Below are 23,464 nucleotides of genomic sequence, written 5' to 3'. Positions count from 1 at the left end.
AATTAATGAATTTTGACCATTCATGCGCAGTTACAAGGGAATGCAAAAATCTCTTACAAATTTTTAAAATGAATAGAATTGCTTGATGAGATTTGCTAGTTTGTATTCAGTCAACAATCAATAGCAAGTGAAGTAATCAGTACAATGTGTTGGCAACATTGTTTAATTCATAAAAAACATGTTACTTGTTAATAGCTATATGACTACAGTCAATAACCAAGCTCCAATTTTTTCTTAATCAAATATGATAATAAATAAAATCTAGCAATGCAATCCACGTATAAATGGAAATAAAGAATATCCTGATTCGACATGTATATTGATTGTTTCCTAATAATTAAATACCTTTTCCAGTAAATACTATAGAGCCAACAAAGTAGGGCACGGGCATATCCTCTCTCTATAACATGATTGATCTCGCGGTCCACCGAGGATGGAGTTGGTGGACCGCGATGTCGTGGTCCATGCTTAAAGGAGGACCGCAATGTCGTGGTCCATTCTCAAAAGAGGACTGCGATGTCGCGGTCCACGCTTGAGCCTGGACCACGATGCCGCGGTCCATATCCTCTTGATACGTGGACTGCGATGTTGCAGTTCAAGCTCAAAGAAGGACCGCGATGCCGCGATCCCTACTTGAGCCTGGACTACGATGCCGCGGTCAATATCCTCTTGATGCGTGGACCGCGGCATACCACAATGCCGCGGTCCATATTCTTCTGATGCATTGCGGTCCATGCTCAGAGAAGGACTTCAACGTAGACCGCGATGTCGATGGAAAAGAATCAATGGAAGATGGATTGTTTCGGAAGGAATAGAGAAGAAATTACAATTTTTTTTCCTAAAACAGGATTCAAAAGTATGCATACAAAAATAGAAAAAAGAATATTTTTTCTGCACAGGAGGAAATTTGTCCTGCAGCTAAGATTTCTTGTTGGGACTCCTGCAGATTTTCAGGATTATAAAGGGACATTTTGTGTAATTTTTATATTTTATCACGGATATTTTAGTCAAAAAAATAGTTTCTTGACAGGGTTTAGAAGCGCTTTTCCAAAAAGCTCTAAAATGGAGCTTATTCCAAAAAGTTGTTTTTAGCTTTATAAAAAAGCAAAAACAACTTTTCGAAATTTTTACCAAACATCCATATTTCATTTAAAAGTGATTTTGGAGAGCCAGAAAGTACAAAAGCTCCTCCAAATGGGTCCTAAGTCCTAATCTGATCGAAGTATTATTTCTTATGTGGATGAGCCAATGTGCTTTATGAAATGTCTATAATACAACATTATGACTAGAAAATCCTAAAGGGTGATATATACAGACACATGCAAAAATGCATGGGAAAACATCTTTGTTGGCTGAACCCAAGAACCAAAAGCTCTGCCAAATAGGGCTTTATTCTTTACAAACATCTAAATACAAGACACCATCACTGCACATCCTTTGACCGCTATGCGACTAGTAATTCAGGTATGGCAGCATAAATTAGACATTGAAGGCTACATACCTTACAGTGAGAAAGAAAAACAATATTAAGGATAAGTTGGATTTAGGCATGGGACTTAAGAAAGAATTATCTGGATTTGCACATGTAACTGTCTTCTTTAATCCATTTAATCTCTCTGCTATTAAAATCCACAGTCCTAGGTGTGAGACCATCCTCAACCCTAGCAAACTCAAGCCTCCTCAGGCTACCTACCTTTCGGTTCCCCTTTTAACGATAAATGTACCTGACTCTCTGTAATTTCTTTAAAAAAAAATGACAAGAAAGGAACAAGCAAACAAGATTAAACATGGAGTATATTATCAATTCTACTCCAAATAATTTTCATCAATGAGATCACGGTGATCCATGCAATGCTCTATTCTTATGTCACACGTGCCAAGTGCTGTTGTCAATTCATGTTTGCCATCCATGGTGGGCTTGCATGTGGGAGCAATCTCGTATATGGAAGCCGTAGCCAATTTATTCAGGCTACATATCCAGCAACAACGTTTCCCTTTCTACATTGAATTAACGAACCAAATATTGTTAAAAATAGATTACCTAAAAGTTGCTATCTCGTTATTTTATAATAGTATTATAAAAAAATAATCCACTATAATAAAATAAAAGATTGAAAAGAGCTTGTCTGTATCGAGGTGTGTGTGATATACACAGTTCTAAAAATATGATTCGTCTCCTATGTGCAGGTTTGTAGCCATCTCGTCTTTAAGATACAACAACTCGGCTTAGCTCGGTCCTCCTCTAACGAGCCTGATTGTTATGGAGGCTTGATCCGACCGACTCTTTCAAATGCTCAAAAAATAAAAATGATAAAAAGCAAAAAGTTGAAGGGTGGAAAAACTCTGTCTATAGAAAAAACTTTCAGATGATAGAACAACAGTGAGAAAAAGATATTGGCTCATTTTTGAATCAATTTTGGAGGAGTCTATTTATAGACTTTATTTGGAATACCAAAGAGACACGATGGTTTCGAAAATACGTAATATTTCAGAAACACCATATTTTTTTGAAAATTAATGTTCTCTTTTGAAGAGTCACAACTTTTATAAAAGAAGAGCCTCATAAAAAAATATTTTAAAGCATTTAAAAAAACTAAAATTTAGAAGATAGAAAATTTCATTTTTTTAAAACAAAATTATTAGAGTTTTAATTAAAAAATTTAAATTCTATTATCTTCTAAACTTTTGTTGTTTAAATGCTTTAAAATATATTTTTGTAAGATTTCGAAAGATACGTTATTTCTGGAACATTACGTATCTAGAAAACCATCGTGTCTCTTTGATATTCTGGGTAGAATCTATAAATAGACTTCTCCAGAATTAATTTAAAAACAATACAATCTCTCTCTTCCTCACTGGTACTTCTCTATCTCTCGAGAGTTCTTTCTATAAATAGAGGGTTTTTCCACTTTTTCCTTTTTGCTTTCTACCTTTTTTTATTTTCTAGACATCTAAAAGAGAAAGATTTTCTACTTTTCAACTTAAGAAGAGAGAAGGATCGGACTGAGCCGAATTGTTGTACCTAAAAAATTAGATTGCCGCAAATCTGCATGTAGCAAGCGAATCACGTTTTTAAGGCAATGTATATCACATGTCTTAATCCAAACAAGCACTTTTCAACCTTCTGATTTTATTCTAATAAATTATTTTTTTATAATACTATTATAAAATAACAATATAATAATTTTTAGATAATAAATTTCTAATAAATATGTGGTGTCGGAGGCATCTCTTGTTGTAGCACGCATCCTTTTCATGAGTTCATGTGTTGATAAAATCCACCATGGTCGCTAGAGTAGGTGAGTCAAATGCTGTCATTCGGGTAGGAAGAAGAAAATTCAGGAAATAGAAGAGGAAAGACCAAGTGGATTAAGGTTGACAAAAAGACGAGGAAACAGAAGTTAACAATCACCATGTCCAATAATTTTTAACTTTAGAAGCGGTCTCTCCACAAAATATTTTTATGGATTAGAAAATTCAGACAAATAGAATGGAGTTAGCCTGCCGGGCATGTAAGGATCCACACACAGGGGAAATGGAAAAAATCAGCAGCTTTTTTTGTGAGATTCGTGTTATGCAAGCACTGCTCGGACAATGTTTATCATCATTTGCCAAAACCGAGGAGCATTAAATCCATGCTAGAGATTTTAAAAAACCAGCTGCCCAACCTGAGATGTCAGAACACGAGAAGCTACTGAATTAACTGATAGGTGACTTGATTTCAACTTGATTTAATTCTGCTATTTGGCAAAACAAGGTGCCTGATGGTAGCCTGGTGAAAACCAGGACCATTTTATGAGAAATTCTCCGACATTATAATTTACAGAAGCTTACCAGCCTCACTGTATTTATTCTGGTAAATGAAAGCTTGGACATTAAGCATTGTTAATTCCTTATAACACAAAGGAAAACATAGAATAGAATCTAAAACTTCAATATTGCTGCACCACTTGATGGCTTTGACGCAAACACGTACATGCCAAGATCATTCTTGTTAATGGTACCCCTCTCAATCCTTGACTGGTAGAACTTTTCCTGCAATAAATAAACCTTACATTTAGGAGAGAGTAATAATAGATATTAATCTAGAGAGGATATATTCGCAATTATCGCAACAAGTTGAACTTGTACAAAAGAAGACGAAAACTACCACATGCAACATTGTACCATAAAACAGAGTCTGCAAATCATCTTTCTCATAACATGCAAATCATCTTCCCCAGAAAACTTTTCAATGGGAAGTTACAGACCCCTACCCAGTGTTAAACTACTACTTAAAAAATTAATCTTCTAATCAACAAGAATTAACAAAAGAATGTTAGTGACAAATGATCTACAGCAGGTTAAGGATGATGCTATTTGGTCTGACCCATTTCCAAAGAATGGGTGCTGGTTTACAGGAAATAGCAGTTGATTATTTCCTGAACAGAGTCATCTAATTAGGGAAGAGATTTTCGATAGTATGAAGTACAGGAACGTCATAGCAATTAAGATGTTGTCTGATACGGTTTAGTTTACCACGCAATAACTTATAGAGACAAACATGTAGAAGCAAACCCATATCATTAAAAAATCCATGAAAACAATAGCTCCCGCGCATCTCCTATTAATAACAAGTGGTTGCAGAGTTCTAGACAGCGATATGACGTAATATCTATACAGCAATTACCATAGTTCAGTTATAAGTATATTGGAGTCTTCTCATAATTTTTTTTTAAAACATATTTCTTATTCGCATTCAAGGAACTCAACTGTTATTGGCTGTCTGTCGTTAAAAATCACGGTCAGTTAATCAATGTTAGGGAACCAACCTTCAAATCAAGAATGAACTGAGGGACAGTACTTTCTTTAACTAAAGCAACTGCACAACCACCCCATCCAGCACCAGTAAGTCTTGCTCCAAGTGCTCCATTATCTCGACAAATCTTTACAAGTTCCTCCAACTCTGGGCAGCTGATTGAAGAAAACTGATTAAGGTGCTGGCAGAATATAATTATTTATGTGACCTAATCAAGGTTGAATAACAGTCTGTAATAGTTGGAAAGCATATCAAAAGGTGACATCCTCAACATACAGGTGTCATAGCATTAGAGGAGGGGTGTACACAGAATGGCCATACCTGCACTCATAAAGTACACTGCAACTATAGTGGCTCACATTCATCAGGTCACCAAGTTTTTTAAGCATGTCCTCATCACTGCAAATTGGATAAATTCCAGGTGCATTATTGAATCTCAATATTAAAAGAAATCTCAAAAAAATTCAAAAGAATTGAGATTTTGTTTAATGTAGCATATGGGAAAAGACATGAGATGACTATTTGATGCATAAGTGCATTGTCCTGTCACACCAAATACAAGGCATAACTCGATAAGTAACTACTGTACTGCACATATTTCCTATGGTCATTGTTCTGATCGAAATAATAGGACATAAGTGCAATGTGTATCCTTTGTTGATGCAGTTCAAAACATGAATTGATGATGATAACATATTAGAATACTAAATTTGAAAAATTTATTGAACTGAAAATATGTAGAGGATAGCTTAGTGGAAGTATTGACAAATATATGGATTAGAGCTGATCATGGGCCGGGCTTGGGCACAGACAAGGTCAAATTTTAAATAGACCCGATCCAAAGCCCAATTAAAAATAAATAAAGTTTAGGCCCAAGGCCCGACCCGTGATCAGCTCTAATATGGATGCAACTTCAGTGATTGATTTGTGATGAGGCCTGCATCAAATTTGATGGCCAATAGCAATCATTACAACCAACCTGAATTTTTATTATACACAACAATGGAGAGATCAACTGAGGCATATTTGATGGAACAAACTAGGGGTAAACAAAGTGGAGGGTGCTTCTTTGGTGTTTTGTTCTCATTCCAAAAATCATTACAGTGAGCTATTGAATGATTGTGCAAATATGGTGTACAAAGACTTTTGTTGTTTACGTCAAATTATGCCATATTATTCATGTATATCATGCAAAATCTGGCTAACAACATGTCAGCTTTCATTGGAGAACCATAAAATTTTGTAGCAATCAGCAAAAACCATAAAGCATTCAATCCTACATACATAAATAAATAGCAGAAAACAGTGTAGCTATATGATCAGAAAATCACCCAAACTATTGCTACGACATAAGCATAGATGAGGATTTAGATTCACTTATATTGCTGATATCATCATGTAAATTCTGAGACTAAGATATACACAAATTGATTTATTATAATTCAAATATCTATAAAAGCAGTAGACAGCATGGAGTCGTATACACTGTTCAAGAATTTGCTCGATAACCACAAGAAGACTTTGGTTCAAGAGAATTAGCCAAGAACATTAGGAAAAGGATACACGAAGGTATCAGATTGAGAGTAGAAAAGTGCACCTGAGTTTTGATAAGACAGTATCCCTAAATGCATGGACACGCTTGGCCTCGGAGTAAACATGGGAGGCACGCTGAAGCAATATACATGTAAGTGGATCAGATACTCAAAAGAGTGAAAGAAATTTTGCCTGACCAGACACTAGTGCCAAAGAGGAAGAATCAATTTGAGAATTGCAAGTCTGCCATTTCATAGTGACTGTGAAAGTGAGATATTTGAACTCAAGTCCACAAAATTCAACTCCAATAAACTAAACGTTGCTTTTTGAATTATCTTCTTATCTCCATATATTATGCAAGGTACAACAAATAACGACTGAGTGTTGAATTTACAACACTCAGTAGTTAATTATATACAGTAGTCCAAGCATAACAAAGAACAAATTTGTATGAGCATTTATAAATGTATGGAAAAAATAATATAACAATTTTCTACTTGGAAGGACTAAGTTGTATGGAACAAATTTATATGAGCATAACAGAGCTGAAAGCTTTGAACTCAACCTGGCATATGAAGGGGAAGGGAGTACTGCAGCAGCAGATCCTTTGGCCTCTCTCTTTGGTGCAAATGTCAAGTTCATTGAGAAGTTTCAGGTTAGATGAGTTATAATTTGACATATAAAACATAGTCCATGAGATCAAAACCATGGGATTAATCTTTTTGAGATACAGGGGAAGACAGGGAAGGTAAATATGGACTTGCTTTCTTCACAGTACAAGGGCTTACTGCTGCATTTTTCCTTCCCCACTAATAGCCATCCAAATAATATTTTTAATGTGTATTTTATAAATCTTGTTTTAACATGATATAGCCAAACAACTAAATATTTAAAGCCAGGACTTGAAAACCAATATTAAAAAATGTTTTTGCAAAATCTACCTATAAAATCTGTCTTGTAGAATACCAAACTTGGCAGCCAAACAGCCCTTAGAGGACCTCTTTGGATTAGGCCGATTAGTAGTGGATGCTCCAGAACACATGTAACTATTCCTTCAACATGGACTCTACTCCTATTCAAATAGGAAAAGATATTTTCATATGCAAATAATTTATATTATTCTTTGTTATTCAATGTTTTTTACAGAAATTGTTATTCAATATCATAACAACTAAAAAGCTCTTACAGTATCTCCAATTTTTTAAAAATTAATAATGGTCTCCTCTCAATAACAATAATAGTAATAGTCTATTACCTTTTTCTCAACAAAACAATGGTCCATTACAATTGATGCCTGGTTTTGAGCATTGACAATTACATAAGGACATAAGCCAACCGCGCATCGAGCATACCAAAATATCATCCTTTATTTCACAGAAATTACCCAGAATCCATTTCGATAAATTGACAGGTTTCTTCTATAAATTGCCTACTTTCTACTACATTCCTTAGTTTGTAAGATTTTCTTCCCCTTTTCAGTAAGAAAAGCTTTACTTCGAAATTCTCCTTTCATCTAACAAAATTATTTTAATTTCAATTATTTTAATATAACATATGGTGCATACCATGTATTGCATGCATCTGCTTTAAGTAGTGCTAGCTTAGTTCAAAATATACTCATATTATATTTTGCAAAACCTGAGCTCCATATTTTTTATACTATTATAAGTTAAAGACCACTTGCTTTCTTGAGAGAGTTTTAAGTTTTAGTTATTATATTAAAGTTACATTTTTGATTAATAATGAGACATTATTTTTTTTTATTTTGCATTGCATAAACCATGTATCTCACAAGTTTTAAGCATGTTATGATCTATGTTTTAGCGTTTCTCTATCTCTTCTTTATATCTACCAAATGCACATTGACATGTGTGAACTTACCAGTGTGTGTGCATGTGTATATAGGTAAACTAGGACCTGGTCGAGTAGATCTCCACTTAGATCCAATCAGGTCATGATTGGAGGATGGGGGTCCAACATCAATGATTCAAGCTATTGGATGCGATCTACTATCTTTAGATTGCTTACACAAAATATTGTGTAAGTTGGAGACCCCTACCCTATGCATCAAGTGGTAAAAACATATATTATTGATGCATAGGCTAACGATCTCCAAATTATATAATTTTTGGTGTAAGTAGTTTAAAGGTAGTAGATCACATTCCATGGCTTGGAAAATCGATGTTGGACCCACATCCTCCCATAATAACTTGACCGGATCGGAATGGATATCTACTCGGATCCTAGTCTACCTCATATACATACGTACATATATATATGTCTATATATATATATATATATATATATATATATATATATATAGTTGGACTACACACTTTACATTAACTCCTTGTAATAGGAGCTAACAATTTCAAAATCAATTATAAGCCATCCAAATTGAATATCCAAATTATTGAACATGATCTACACTATTAAAAATACTTAGAAAACAAAATCCACAAATGATGGTTGTCTACATCAAGTCAGTAAACTAATGGTATTAATTGCACTACTATGGTAAAATACATGATAGGGCACATAAATTGAAAATTCTTTTTATTGATTGATCATAGCAAAACATGGTATCAATTGATCTACACATCTTAAAACATGGGCAAATATTAATTTAACTAGGTTTCAATGATTAGATCATAGCAAAACATAATATCATGCTATTACCACCGTCCATTTTGACACCTAATTGCTGATTAAGTTACAGCCTAGAAAACATGATTTTTGGTCTCTAGACATTTTTTATAGTGTGTATCATGCTCAACAGTTTGAATCTTGATTTTAAATTATCTACCACTGATTTTGATTCTTTAACTCCTGTTTCAAGAAGAAAGAGTTAACATAAAGTATGCAATCCAACTCATATTTATGTTTGTGAGCGCAGCATCTCACTTCAACAAACTTAAGATTTATATTAAAATTTATGTGCACATTATAGAACATATGTAGACAACACAAAATAAAATTCAAAATTACCTGAAACAACTTAAAATGCTTGGCAGCTCTTAAAACATCTAATGAAGTTGGAGAATTTGCAAAAATAGCAGTAAGACTCTCTCCTGTGACTTTTTCAACATCTTCAGTAGTGTAAGGCTCATCTTTTAGGAGTTCCTATGGACCACGATAAGAATATAAATTAAACTATACAAAACAAAATAAGAACATAAAAGCTAATCATACTACAAAAAAGTAATCTTGGAAACCTTTAAAATTGCTAGGGGGATACTGCATAATTCACAAAATTTCAGAAAGACAAGAGAACTACTGAGCATAATGCCATCTAGATAGATTTTTTCTGTATTGCTTAAATGGAAAATATTTTGCATTAAAGGAGCAGCACCAATTAGACTGACTTGGACATGGAGAATAAAGATGGTCTAAGTAAACAAGATAAATGTAGTTCAAATGAGATGGGTGTGTCATAAAACTAGGAAGCATTTGGCGAGGAACGAGTGTATTAGAGACATAGATATTGCATATTGCAAGGAAAAACTAATGGTTTATTTTTATTTATGGTAGGCCCGTGCATGGTTAAGTGGGATGACATGGTTTCAAATCTTAGTGAGATGTTCGATGGGATGCCAGGGTAGGGTACCATACTATATCGAACCGGACAGTATGAGGCATATCGTACCATACCGGTTTGGTACCAGTACACAACAAAGGGGCATACCAACACTCGGTACGCCGAACCGGCTCCGCTACCGGAACGGACACAGTGACAGGATGGCACCGATATGAGGCCCAGTACCGAGACGACATACCTTGCAAGGTACCGTCCCAAGTGTCGATATGGGATCATCCCACCATCATGCCAACATCCTGAGCAGCACGTCCTACGAAATTCCTCATCTTACGTGTCAAGATATGCGAGATGGCGGTGCATCCTATTCCATGGAAGAACCGACATGGCCCTATCTCACAGGATTTAAAACGTTGAATGCCAGTCCATGCCAATCAGCATACACCGTGTCAAGCCAAAATCTCCACTTAACATTGGGTCAACACCACACATCAAGCCCTTTTCATGACTTTTTAATTCTGAAAGGGCTTTTAAGTCTTTTTATTATTTCCTATTTTGGCATGTGGTATGCTAGCAGCACCACGATCCCTGGGAACATGCCCATTGAAGATTTAAGATGATTCTAACATGGAGAAATGCTTGAATATATGCTGAAGGATCTAGGATGAGGTGGGGAAGATTAATGGCTGGACAAATGGAAGTTGTGAGCAAGAAAGAGAAGACTTGCAATGGCCCAAAAGTAGACCTTGATATGAAGAATCGGTGAACGAGGATTCAATGTCAAATAACTGGGGCAAGGTTGAGATTTATGGTTAATTGGTCATTGTTTTTTTAATAACTTAAAACATTTATGCTTTGTTCGTGTTTGTTTTGCATACTAGGTTCCACTTCATGCACATACACATGTCAAAGCACAAATTACATCATGTAGAGTAACTATTTTCCTCTATTAGCCATGTCAACTCTTGGCTAAGGTTGCATGAGAACCTTAATGAATTCACAAAGCCATGACAGGTTTTATTTTAAGCCATCAAAATTAAGCATTTGTTTAATTTCAGAACCAGCCAGGCAGTGATGAGGACCTGGCCATCTTTCAGTTCCTTCAGCATGAGAATCTTACTTAGATAGAGAAATTCAAGAAGTTTCTATCGATTTAACTGTAACGATCTGCAATCCTGTATAACAATTTAAATTCATTTTAGTAAGTGACTCGTCCTTTGTACATAATTGGCACACATGCACAACTCCTATAAGCTAGAAGAGTAGCCTCTTCTTTATTACTTACTGAAAAATAGTTTCATGAACCCCAAATTCATGGGCTAGGCATGATAAAGACTATAGAAAAGTGCAAGAATAAAAGAATAATGGCAACAACACCTTAACAGCCACTCCAGGATCAGAAGATCCATGGCTGCCAGCAAATTTGACACACATCCCTTCAACATCAGATAGAGTCTTCACATTGGAAATTGCCTCAGTTGGTTTCATTCCTAGCTTTATGGCAAGAACGATCTGCAAGTTAAGGAAAATTACTCTTACTGAAGAGGTAAACAAATAGTGTCAGAATAATGACATCAACACTCAAAAATGAGATGGAAAAAATTGCATCCAAGTGAAAAATTCCACGAGAATGGTGACATGGTGCATCTTATAACAAAGCTTTAGTTGCAGCCCCAAAAGAAGAAGTTTGAGTTGATATACTAAATCAGAAATAGGTTGTACGTTAAGGATAATAATTACTTTTCATCTATTTAAAAAGTAAAAAAAAAAAAAATTTGGAGACAATGGACCTTTTTGGTGCAAGCATTTTTCCCATTAGCTATATAGCATTTTTGAACTCTGCAAATGGGGTAACTGTAGTTATGTCATAACTGAATTATATGGGGTTGCAAGTTTTTTTAATTCCTTTCCTTTTCAGTGTTGCTGTGGTGAGGAGGCTAAATCTTCCTTCAATATGCCGACTTTGTATTATAAATAAAGAAAAAAAAAAGCAGCAAACCAATGCCAGAATATTCCATTTTTTCCAAGCAAATGCAGCTCCCACCCTTTGCTTCTTCCAAGCGGACAGACTGGTCCATACCATTCACAAGCAGTTACTATCGCTAACCAATTTTCTTCAAATAATGATAATTTCATTGAAATTTCTGGATTGCAATGCATTTTGTTCTCCATAACCCACCCTACTATTGCTTATCTTCCACCTGCATTTTATGCCCACTAAAGTTGGCAAGAACAAGGGACAAGAAGATTTTAATCGGTCAAAAGGTGGCGAATGAAAATTCAGTTCAATTATCACGAACTGATAGATGAGTAACAGAAGCAAAAGAAAGACATGGGAGAAGGATCAAGGGATGAAGAAAATAATATTATTTTTCTAAGAAATGGGTAACAATGGGTCAGTAGGTGGCAAAATCATTTCATCCAAATTAACAAACAAAAAAAGAAAAGAAAAGTATGAAAGGATTATGTTTGCTTTAAAAAAAGATTTTATGTAGTGGTTCTCAAAAATGTGACCTGTCAAAATCCCAAAAAGGAAATAAAAAATAAAATCATAGAGCATGTAAGCTCCCATAGCTGAAAGGTGATACAGCCAAGTCATTGTGACAACGTCCTACAGACCACCAGTAGGCAACTAGGGTGATGAAAATGATTGCCAAACTAGAGCAACGATATGCTTTTCTGGGCCATAGAAAGGTTCGAGTAGCAGTAAAGATGGATGAAGCCATAAGTGGGAAAGAATGATGGAAAAGTTTTAACCAACCACAAATTGTCAGGGTAAGTTTGTGGATTATGGTTTTTATTGTATCCTATATGATGCCAACATTTCTTGTGCAATAAACAATTACTAAGTCAATGTCCGGCTTAACAAATACAATATCACAGTTTTAATTAGTATAACCATTATAGCTAGATCAATTATATGGAAATCTTGTTTGGCAGAAGCTGTACCATTTCCTATGTGTTCAGTTCCCAAGAATCTTCTCCAACATACAATGAAACAATAACGGTGTAACATGCCATGATATATAATGTTGGGAAAGACATTCAATTTAACTGAAGATTTCTTTCTCTGCAAGAAGAGGGGACATGAACTTACAGCAGCCAAGCGGCATTCTACAACACGATTATTATAGTTTGTTGCGGCTGTCACTGCCTTCTGTGATTCTGCCAGTGAATGTGCGATTATAAAAGTACCACTGGCAGGTAGTTGCACATCACTTGCATGGATAGGATTGAAATCTATTAGCTCAGCAAATCCAGTTTTGGCCATGACAGAGATTGCCTGTCAAATAAGATGATACAAAGTCTGATGAAGGTATTTCATTATTGACAAAAAAAACACAACTCAAAATCAAACAGATGCAGAAGTCATGCAGTGAACAAACAAGTTAACAAAAAATAGCAAATAGACTGGAACAGGAAACATGCACCCTTTTCTGTATTTTGCATGCAAGTAACGCAAGATACTGTTTTCTGAAACTACTAATTAATAGAAGAACAAGAAAAAGCACAAACACTACAAGAATCCCATTTTGCCTAAGCTGGATTAATTATCTTCACATGGACTTAAGCACAAAATTATTAACAAAGGATGGTTAGTCCAAGTTACTATGCAGCTCAAATACAGGATGTAGTCAAAAACCAAAAGCTGTGCAGATATCTCCCTCTATGAATACATGAACGTTTTAATTCAGAATTTATATTGTGGTTCTGTGATATGGTGATTTGCAGACATTGTGGTAAAAGATTGGTTGACCGAAACAAATTGAGCATATACATCTTAATCGAATATATAGGCATCAGAACATATAACCAAAAACAGAGAGCATGACATAGGACAGAGATTCCAGTTTTACTTTGCAGCTTAAACATCCATGCAAAAATCAAAAAAATGACCACATTATCCAATTGAGGTCATTTAAATTCTGTACTTATATGTGTAGTTCTACAAACTGGATATATGATAAAATTTGAGCTTAAAATCCAAGTAAATTAAATGCAATGAGATACAGAGTCATTAGTAGACAGGCAGCAAACTCTACAAAACAACAATAGGGCTACTAATCTAGAGGCATAAGATCTCTGAAGCAAGCATATTCTTATAACACTTAACAAGCGAAGTACCCATGAATGAAGTCTTGAGAGATTGCAGCCTAAATATGGCATAGGCAAGTGATGTAAATCATTTGCAAGAAGTAATATGCAACCATATGAGAAATGTGTTCCACAACCTGGAGATTGGAAAAATGGTTTTGCTTTATTATACCTTAGACTACAATTCGCACGCAATTTGAAATCATTAAAGATAAAGAGCCATTAAACATATTAATCATTATAGAATTCACTCAACTGACTTAACATATTGAAGTGTCTAAGTCATGAATACACTAGTTACTTTCTTCAAAAAGGAATATGACATGACTTTAGAGAAAAATCATGCGCAACATTCGATGTGAACATAGCTATTTCACCTGGTCCATGCCCCCGGATTGTGTTCCAATGTGCCGTTCACATTCACATGTAAGTTGAGCAATTTCTTTCTGCAAAATAGTAAATCAGATTAATGCTAACACAATATAGACTTCCATCAAAAGGGGAAAAAAACTATGACCATGTTCATCACCAAGGCCCCTCCTTCTATCGTTGACTAAAATAACAACTTATAGAAAATGGAACAAGCTTATATCATCATGTTAAATTTCTACGTACAGGTGTAACAAGTGAAGACGATGATTAAATTTAAGGACCTTCGGCGTAGATGCCAAACCAGGACAAATGCTCAAACAATTTAAGGCCCACATGGAACTATTATCATTCAGTTTTTGTTTATCAACTATTATGTTGCAAATACTAGCCTATGTTCTTTATCCAATTCTCACAAGATAACTTCCACAGATTATACATGTTGGTGACAGCATGTCAATATGATTGTTGTTTAAGTAGTCAATATTGTTGCAGTTGATTCTACCAACTCTTGCTAACAATGTGTTGATTTCTGCCTCACAATTGGTGCATAGTGTCCTAAGTTCTAGTGTAGAATGTTTAGAACATTGATGCATAAAAAATAACATAAGAAAAATAAAGGAATCGAGTAGTTAAGCCTGACATACAAGTCATTTAGCAGAAAGTCAGCCATGCGCCATCTTGCTAGAACAGATTAATGATTCATCAGTTGATGTGGCTCTAGCTGCAAGTTTGTGACAATATCAATTGTGGGTTTGTAATTAAATAGTTTGGCAACCCAGAATTTGACCACAATTGTGAATAAAGTGTTTTGATGATAGGGACTTGTGGACTTCACAATTGCGGGTTGCTGGATTACTAAATTGCAAACCAAAATTGTTACTTTGGTTCGGTACTTAGGGTTAATGTTGCACTAAATAATCGTGATATTTAACAAATTAGCAGTAACTGAAAAGATGGTCCTACTAATCCGTAGTTGTTTAGTCCTAGTGCTACGTCACAAGTATGGCCCTGCCAGACACAGCATTCTGGTGATGGGTAGAGGTGGCTGTGAAAGTACTAGCTGGTGGTACACATTGGGGAATAGAGGAATGATGATCAGTAGAAGTGGAGGAGGCAGGATTTGATGGTTAGCCAAGTCAGTAATTGGTGACAGTTGTTGTGGGTGGTGCAATCCTGATCATGATTGTATGGTATAGCTAGCTGCAAGAATTATGTGTTGTTTATCAAAATGAAACTCAATAGACCACTATCAAAAGAAGAATCTAAGTTACCATAAGGCAGGCCTTGTTCTAGAAATCTGGCCCCAGGCTAGCAGTCATCCCCAGATTTGCACACTCTGACCCATTAGGACATGAGACAAATTTACCCAAATTTTGATTTTCAAGGAAAAGAATTCAAAGATATATCAAAACATTGATTCAATTTTGGAAAGAGAGATCTTCAAGATGTTTTCTTTGAGTAGACACAACCAATTATATGAATTAGATAAGGTTTTTGAACAATATAAACTGCAATTTGAGACATTAGCGCAACCAATCATAACACTTTTTTTAGAATTAGATGCTGCAAAGGTGATACCTTTGGGAAATTCTTGTCAAAAACAGCCATTATAGCAATTGTGGCAGAGCAAACAAATGCTGCAGAGCTTGACAACCCAGAGCCTAAATGACAGTAAAAAACATAGAATTAACTGTTAAACATATGAATAGCCATTTAGCATTAATAACAAATTAGCAAATCTATTAAAAAAATGAAGAGTAGCACCTGTGGGAACAATCCCATCAACAACTACATCAACGCCAACAGGTACACCAACATCTATTCCTTTTGATTTAGCAAACTCATAAAATCCTTTGTACCTGTAGATAGAGATCTTGTCAGATTAGACCTGCCTTACAGGCATAATTTTCTACAGTCTACAGGCAACTTAAATTTCTCAGAAAATGAATACGTGTGCGAATTTTAGAATAATACACCTACTGCTCTTCATAAGTGCAGGTATGTGGAAGCCATGATGGTGACAAACCAAATCTACATAAGTGCAGATTACGAGCCATTGATTTAGATGTGCAATGCATTTTCTGTTTGATGACGACTTTACAAATTTCATAATAATTATTTTCTGGCAGAAGTCCTGCAAAATGGAAAGCTCCTCTAGATCTCTATTCGCTCCATCCATCCGTTCAGTTTTTTTTAATATCATCTTTATGACCCTTTAATTGGAGGTTCCAGCCTCCCTAGACCATAACTGGCTTAAGCCTCCTCCATTTGTTTCCTCCCTTCTACACATGTTTAAATACACTGGGCGTAGCTACACTTTTGTGCCGTATGAATGTACTTCTATAAATTTATAATTGAAACAGTTTGATCTACTCATCCCACTTAACATCATATCCTTAATCATATGGTTATCTTTTCCATCTTACTTCAGTTCAATTATGGACAGATGTCAACCTGATGGATGCATACATAACCAAAGAGTCCAAAGTTAAGTACACATCCACCCTTTTCCAAAGTCTAAAACTTTAGAATCCTTCCAATTCTAATAGTAGTCTTGGGTAATCTATGTTTTGTGCTTCTTCCATGCAGATGGGCATGGTGGATCATGCTTACACTATGATATGTTATGTTTGTCATTCATGGGCAATGTCTAAAGAATGGTGGGTAATGATGTTATGCTCTTGATTCTAGACAAATATGAGATTCAAATAAAGGCACTTTCTTTTAGCAGCTCTCTTCTCTACCTCAGCTTCTGCCTTTCTATCATCTCTCAACTTCCTCAACCTCCAACCCTCTCTTCTGACGAATTCCTCTCACCTTGCCTAATGTCTTATTTTCCTTGGCCTCCCATTTCTTGCATGTAAAATGAGGAAGTGATTGTTGAGGCATCGGGGCAGGCTCATTATAGAGCTTTGGTCATGTCACTTATGTCTCAAATGAGGAATCGCTAGATACTGCCCCCAACATTATCACATTCCCTCCCTCTGCTATTTAATATGTATTTTTTCTTTTAACGTTCATCATCATTTGCTTACTTTCCAACTTTACAAGGCTATCTTTCAATTCATTACTCACCAAACATATTCAGAATTGCTATACATTTCTCTCTCAACTGATAAGATTCATATCTTACAAGAGATGATGACACAAAAATCAACTCACTCTCATGATGTGATTTAGATGGGCTAAGCTTGTAGCAAATACCTTTTCTCAGTGTTGGTTAAAGCTTTAATCTGGCAGAAAATAAAGAACCATCATTCCATTATTGTTGTTGCTTGTGTGGTTCATCAAAAGATTGACTTCAAGCTGAGAGATGCTTGATAGATGTTCTAAGCTTTTATCAATGGCATAACTCTGTCCATTCTATCACCACAACTAGAATGGCCATAAGAATAGGTGACCCTTCTTCAATTTGACAGAAGCATTTTTAAATGGTAATTGTCTTTTTTCCCTTGCTTTGAACGTGTTCTTGTATCTACAATATATTGGAAGGTGCTCCTTATAGTACACTATAATATAAACTCCAAGTTTGACAGCCTAATTCTCATCCCATTCAACAAGGGGTAAAAGTGGATCGGATAATATCCATCCGGATCCATTTTTGTGTGACTTATCTGTCAACTTTTCCACTATCACCCCCAAAAAACCAAACTTTGCCTGCTCAACCGTACTTTGGCTATCTTACGTAGAGCTGAATTTGGTTTTTTCTGCTCACGAGAGAGCTTTCCCTAACCCATGAAAAAGCACAGGTCCACAGAAGTAACCAACATTCATTGGTGGGGAGCGTCGACTGAGCTAAATTAGCCCTGGGCGGGAGTGAGAAAGATGCTGCTATCTTAGCAACTGGATCTGAGACTGCTGCAACAACTGATGTAGTTTCTACCCGGATCTATGAGGATATGGATAGAAATTTGAGCATCCGATTAATATTTGTATCCGTATCCATATCCATCAAAGAAAAATAAATATGGATATAGACAGACAAATATCCGATCCATATCCGAATATCTGATTCTATTTGTAATCCTATTTAATTTTAAATAGCACTCATGAAGTTTTTCAAAAAATAAATGATCATAGTAACATGCTATTAACTTGATTTATCATCTACTTAGTAATATCTTTAATTATGTAGTCATAAAGTTTAATTATATGATATGTATCTGTATTTATATCCATACTTTCGATATCTGATTTGTATCCGTATCTGTTAAAAATAAATATGCATATATAAATTTTTGCAACCGACTAACATGCATATCCATATTTGTATTCGTCAAATAAAACAAAAATGGATATGGATATGCGAGTATCCGAACCGTATCCGATCCAATTTCAGCCCTGAATTCAACCCTCAATCATTGACCAAAGGCAATCCGATAAACTTTATCTGCTTTTGCACTATAAAAAATAGACCCTCCTTTGGCTACAATTGAACTTCTAAAAGTCTAGACTATATTTTGGTGGGAGAGAAATGTTAAAGTGAAATATAGAAAGTGAGAGTGAGCGTATTATGTTCTTTTTGCAATTTTTTAACTATAATTTTTTCACCATCACAAGCATTTCATGTCTCCCAACAAAAGTTAGAGTTAAAGAATTAGCTTCTCCAACATGTTTACAATCTGCAACTCTGAGGTTTAACGGAAGTTTGTTGATTCAGCACCTAAGGTGACAACCTCTCCATGACTGATTCAACCTATCCTCGTACAATAATAAATTATATAAATGTTTTTATTCAAATACATTATTTCAACCAATCAACAGTCAGACCTTATTATATAATGCTGAAGTTAAAGGTGCACTAATTGCAATTAATCAAGAAAAAAAAAGGCATTCCATCAGCTAAATTAAGAAGATGGGAAACTTCTTAATAAAAAACATGGAGAATAACGCCCTACCCGCAAATAAAATAATGTCCCCACTTGTGGTTCTTCAAATCAACTTCCTGCAAAATAATAACATTCATTGTATGTCCACGTGATGATCAGAAGAGAAGAACATCTTAGAAATGAGTAATTAATGAAGATAAATAGATGAAAAAAAAGAATAATGCAATGTAATCTATATGCAAATAAAAGCATGCAGAAATCCAACAAAGCTGAAATTAAGAAAATTGTTCCACATTTTCCTCTGCCTGGCACAGTCCTCAGCATTCATGTATGTCTGCTCTACCAAAATCACTCAAGCAGTCTTTTCTCACTGTTTTTTTTTACCGGTTTTTCTGAGTACAACGGCGAGAGCACCACCAAGCAACTCCACTTGGGACAACCTCCCCCAAGATGGGAGCGGTGCAACCACCGAGATACAGCCCAAATGTTCTTGAATCATCCAAAGAGACCGAGATGCTTAAAATCCAACATCCCCAACATCAAATCCTTTCGCATAAAACCCAAGAAAAACGGAAATAAAAGGAAATGATACATACTTGATCGGGATCAGCAGGGTAAGTACACATGGCATACTTTCCATTCACATTCCCAATCCGGAGCACCTTCGGCGACTCCCCGGCATCGTGCCTCCTGATCCCCACGATCGTGTCCTGCCGTATGGCCATCGGCAGCACCGAGTACCCCTCGTAGTCTATATGCTCCCCGATCAGATTCACCCTCCCTACAAACCAACAACACAAATCCATCAAAACCGCCCAATCCCACCATCGTTTCCAATCAAAAACAGCTCCAAAGAACGCGAATCCGCGGATCAAGAACCTTACCAGGCGATCGTGCGTAGACCTCGGGCTCCTGGCCGAAGAGCTCGACGAACTTGGCCTTGAGCGTCTGGAACCGGAGCTGCGCCTCCTCCAGCGGCGATCCCTCACCATACACCGGCTCCAAGGAGGAGTAAATCGGGACCGGAAGCTCCTCATGCGCCATGGATCCAAGAGAACACCTCCAAGCTTTAGGACTAGGGTTAGGGTTTCTCCTCTCTCTCTCTCTTTCTCTTCCCGTCTTTCGCTCTCGCTCGCCGGAGCTTCGCTCGCGCTCTCAAAAACCGAGATCTCAACGGAGTGAGCTCCGCCCTTAAACGCACGTACATTCTGAACGAAAGGAGAGGATGGAGACAATTAGTACGTGTTCTTCGCATATAGTTTATATGCGAGAATAAGATCGCCGTCCTATATTTCCCAGAAAAATAGCATGCGTAGACGTGGGGAGAGGATTTACGATGTCGCGTGGAGATTTGTATGCGCAGATAAGCGAGAGGGGACGAGAGGGAGATGGGGTCGGAGTCAGAGGAGAAATCGCGACCGTTGGAAGGGGTGATGGAGGATCCGGAGATCTCGCGGGAAAGGGTACTCAAGGCCGGGCCAAGCGGTTGGAACCGTTTATCCACGTGTGATAATTTTGGCTAATGTATTCACATCTGCCACGAATTGCTCTTTTAATTAAGATTTGTTTACATAAATATCCTCTTAAATATTAAATTTTACATTAACATCCTTTCCAAATTAATATTTACATATATATCCTTTTAAATACATATTTGCTATCCTACCATTTTTATTCTTATTTTTTGCATATGTATCTAGGCCATCTAATACCATTTAAAAATTAATGGTTTCAAATTAAAATGACTAAAATATCCTTAATAGACTGATGTGCAAAAAAATATTTTATGGAGGATAAAAAAGTAATTTCAAATTTTTATTTTGTTTTTAATTAAAATAAATATGGTTTTTTATTAACGGTATTAGAAGAACCATTATATTAGGAACATCTATACAAAAATAATGTTTTATGAGAATACATGAAATAAATATAAATTTTAAGAAGATATACACACAAATTTGAATTTTTAAAAAGATATTCATGCAAAAAAAAAACTCTTTAACTAAATTAGTGTCACACAAACTTATCCATTGTACATCAAATTCTGTGTGTTTAGAAATCATGATTGAGGATTGCTTGTTCTATAACATTTTTTATAGTTTTATGCTTGATGGAATGATGAGTTTAGGTGCTAAAACCTTTACTTTGCACATATGCATGGTGGGATAGCATAAATTTCAATAGTTAATGTCAAAGAACCTATTTTTGAGCTGCACATCTAGTGCTAGATGGCTACTCTATCATCTCCAGGTGCAAATTTTAAAGGGATGTGGATTCATGAAACGTGGCATCAACGAAGGCAGGTTTTCATGTCCATCTAGCACTTTGTAGAAATATAATTTGAAATTCCCCAACCCCAAGCCCAACACAATTCTTGATCACATGCGAAAGTCCTATAGTGGAATCTTCTTTTCATAAAAAGCCAATTCGCTAGAGCACCGGCCTTCCTATATTGTGCAAAGAGAATGGCAGTTCTACCGAGGAAGAAGGGAAAAGCGACTGAGGCTTCAACAAAAGCAGCAGAAGCTGCCTTTTGAAAGCTGCCTTTTGAAAGAGAGTAGACGTGTCATCATGGGTAAAAACAAGTGCGTTAATGTAGAGAGGAGAGATTGCATCCAAGGCAGCTGAGGCTGCGGCAAAGAGAGCAGAAGAGTCTCAGAAGGCAGTGGAAGAGGAATCGATGGGAGTAGAAACAGCAATTGCAGCAGAAGCTACTACAAAGATAGCAGCGGTGGCAGCAAAGAACACAGAGATGAGAGCAAGAAAAAAAGTGGCCAAGTATATCATATTGGTCCGAATAGATCGATACGAAACGTATTATACCATATTGATTCAATACTGGTATCCGATACGGATGGCGTACCGAATATCGATAAGCCAAAAAAACTCTGTACCATACCATACTGACACTAGGCTAATGTGACACGGTATGAAGTGCAGTACCCAGACAATGAACCTTGTCTCACAACAATTACTCTCTGAAAGTAATTTATTATTCACAAGTTTTTTTTGATAAATAAGGTTCATGACTCAAAGTTAGGCATGCAACACATCCCCATGCACACCGCCAATTACAACCACTAGTTCCGCACAGAAATAAGCACTTGATGAATGAAGCCGACAAAACAAGCAGCTGTGATCGGCAACGTGCACAGCCACGTGGTACATGCCACGAAGGATATAATTTCTCCAGAGTAATCTAGTTCATTGGTTTGCTTGTTTTTTTTTATCCCACCTCTATCCCGAGTTAGTATCACTGGATTTAGCATACCAGTGACTTTACTCTGAGGCAAGGGTATGAATGAATAAAAGGTTCCCAACTTTCAATGTTAGAGACCACCAGCTGGAATATCCAAAAAATTTTCACGGCCTTGAATTTAATTCTTCATATAAAATTTTTGATATACTAGTAAGATCTTCCAATTAATACTTCATATTATATTTCTAAAAGTGATAGATATATTATTCAATAGCAATTATTCAGCTGTCGTTATCAAAGCTAATTAGAAAATAAAACTGTAGCTCTTCAGGTAGCTCTTACTCAAGCACAGGCTTAAACCAGTTGATGCATGGCACTGGTGCATAAGATGGTGAAAAAACAAAAAAAAAATGATGATAATTGGTCATTCACAAGGTCGAGTTTGGAAGTAATGACAGTGAAATCAATTCGAGAAACATTAAGGGAACGGGGAAAAAAATGAAAGCACTTAACATATTATGACAATCAAAAACAACAGAGAATCAATTCCTGTACAACAAATTGCATGGCATAATGAAGGCACTAAGATCACATTATTGAAATGAAGATTGTTGCCTAGAGGAACACCAAACTATTAGTTAAAATGTCAAAAACAGTACTCTTAGAAGTAGCAGAATTATTCAAATTAAGATGCCCACAGCTGACACAAAAACAAATAGAAAAATACTTCAAAAAAATAACAAAAGGAAAGAGTATGGCCTGTAATGGGAGAAAAATCAACATCTTGTTGAATTAAGTATAGTTTCAGCATATATACTAAAAGTTATACCAATTCTCTGTCATGGGTGGTGCTAAAACCATTCAAGGCCAGACAGCAAATTGTTATTGAGCCAAAATAAATTTCAAAGACCATACCAGATGCATATATTATCATGTGTTCTCAATGCCGACTTTAACCATGATGCTTGTTATTTTCCTTCAATATGGCAGTCCATAAAAGGAATGTGCACCGCAGCCTTTGAGCCCAGAATACTTTGAACCCAGAATTATGATGGCATTACCTGTAGTGCGCTCATTATTGTCTTAATGATAGCAAACAGCGA

General features: G+C 36.0%; 1 protein-coding gene across 6 annotated transcripts; it reads right to left on the bottom strand.

Annotated features, from left to right (window-relative positions):
- Positions 1–3,692: 3,692 nt before the first annotated feature.
- Positions 3,693–23,412, bottom strand: LOC103712675 (galactokinase-like). 6 transcript variants are annotated; one of them, XR_005514412.3, is made up of 14 exons: positions 20,047–23,311; positions 19,759–19,943; positions 19,232–19,278; positions 16,098–16,192; positions 15,912–15,994; positions 14,339–14,407; positions 12,964–13,149; positions 11,244–11,378; positions 9,320–9,454; positions 6,897–6,949; positions 6,396–6,466; positions 5,120–5,197; positions 4,812–4,953; positions 3,693–4,035 (listed from the first exon to the last, which is right to left on the bottom strand). XR_005514412.3 is itself a non-coding variant. In XM_039132531.3 (14 exons), exons 2-14 carry the CDS (start codon positions 20,204–20,206, stop codon positions 3,925–3,927), a joined length of 1,497 nt encoding a protein of 498 aa, XP_038988459.1. In that variant the 5' UTR covers positions 20,207–20,696; positions 23,277–23,412; the 3' UTR covers positions 3,693–3,924. The 6 variants fall into 6 exon arrangements, 5 of the variants coding, with proteins under 5 accessions (XP_038988459.1, XP_038988461.1, XP_038988460.1 ...); XM_039132531.3 differs by lacking the exon at positions 6,897–6,949 and having other exon boundaries at positions 20,047–20,696; positions 23,277–23,412; XM_039132533.3 differs by lacking the exon at positions 6,897–6,949 and having other exon boundaries at positions 20,047–20,370; positions 23,277–23,412.
- Positions 23,413–23,464: the final 52 nt, after the last annotated feature.

The sequence above is a fragment of the Phoenix dactylifera genome, chromosome 14, assembly GCF_051530095.1.
Source record: "Phoenix dactylifera cultivar Ajwa chromosome 14, Ajwa_hap1_PhDact_Kaust_v1.1, whole genome shotgun sequence".
Lineage (NCBI taxonomy): Eukaryota > Viridiplantae > Streptophyta > Magnoliopsida > Arecales > Arecaceae > Phoenix > Phoenix dactylifera.
This window is presented reverse-complemented; position numbering and strand designations above follow the sequence as displayed.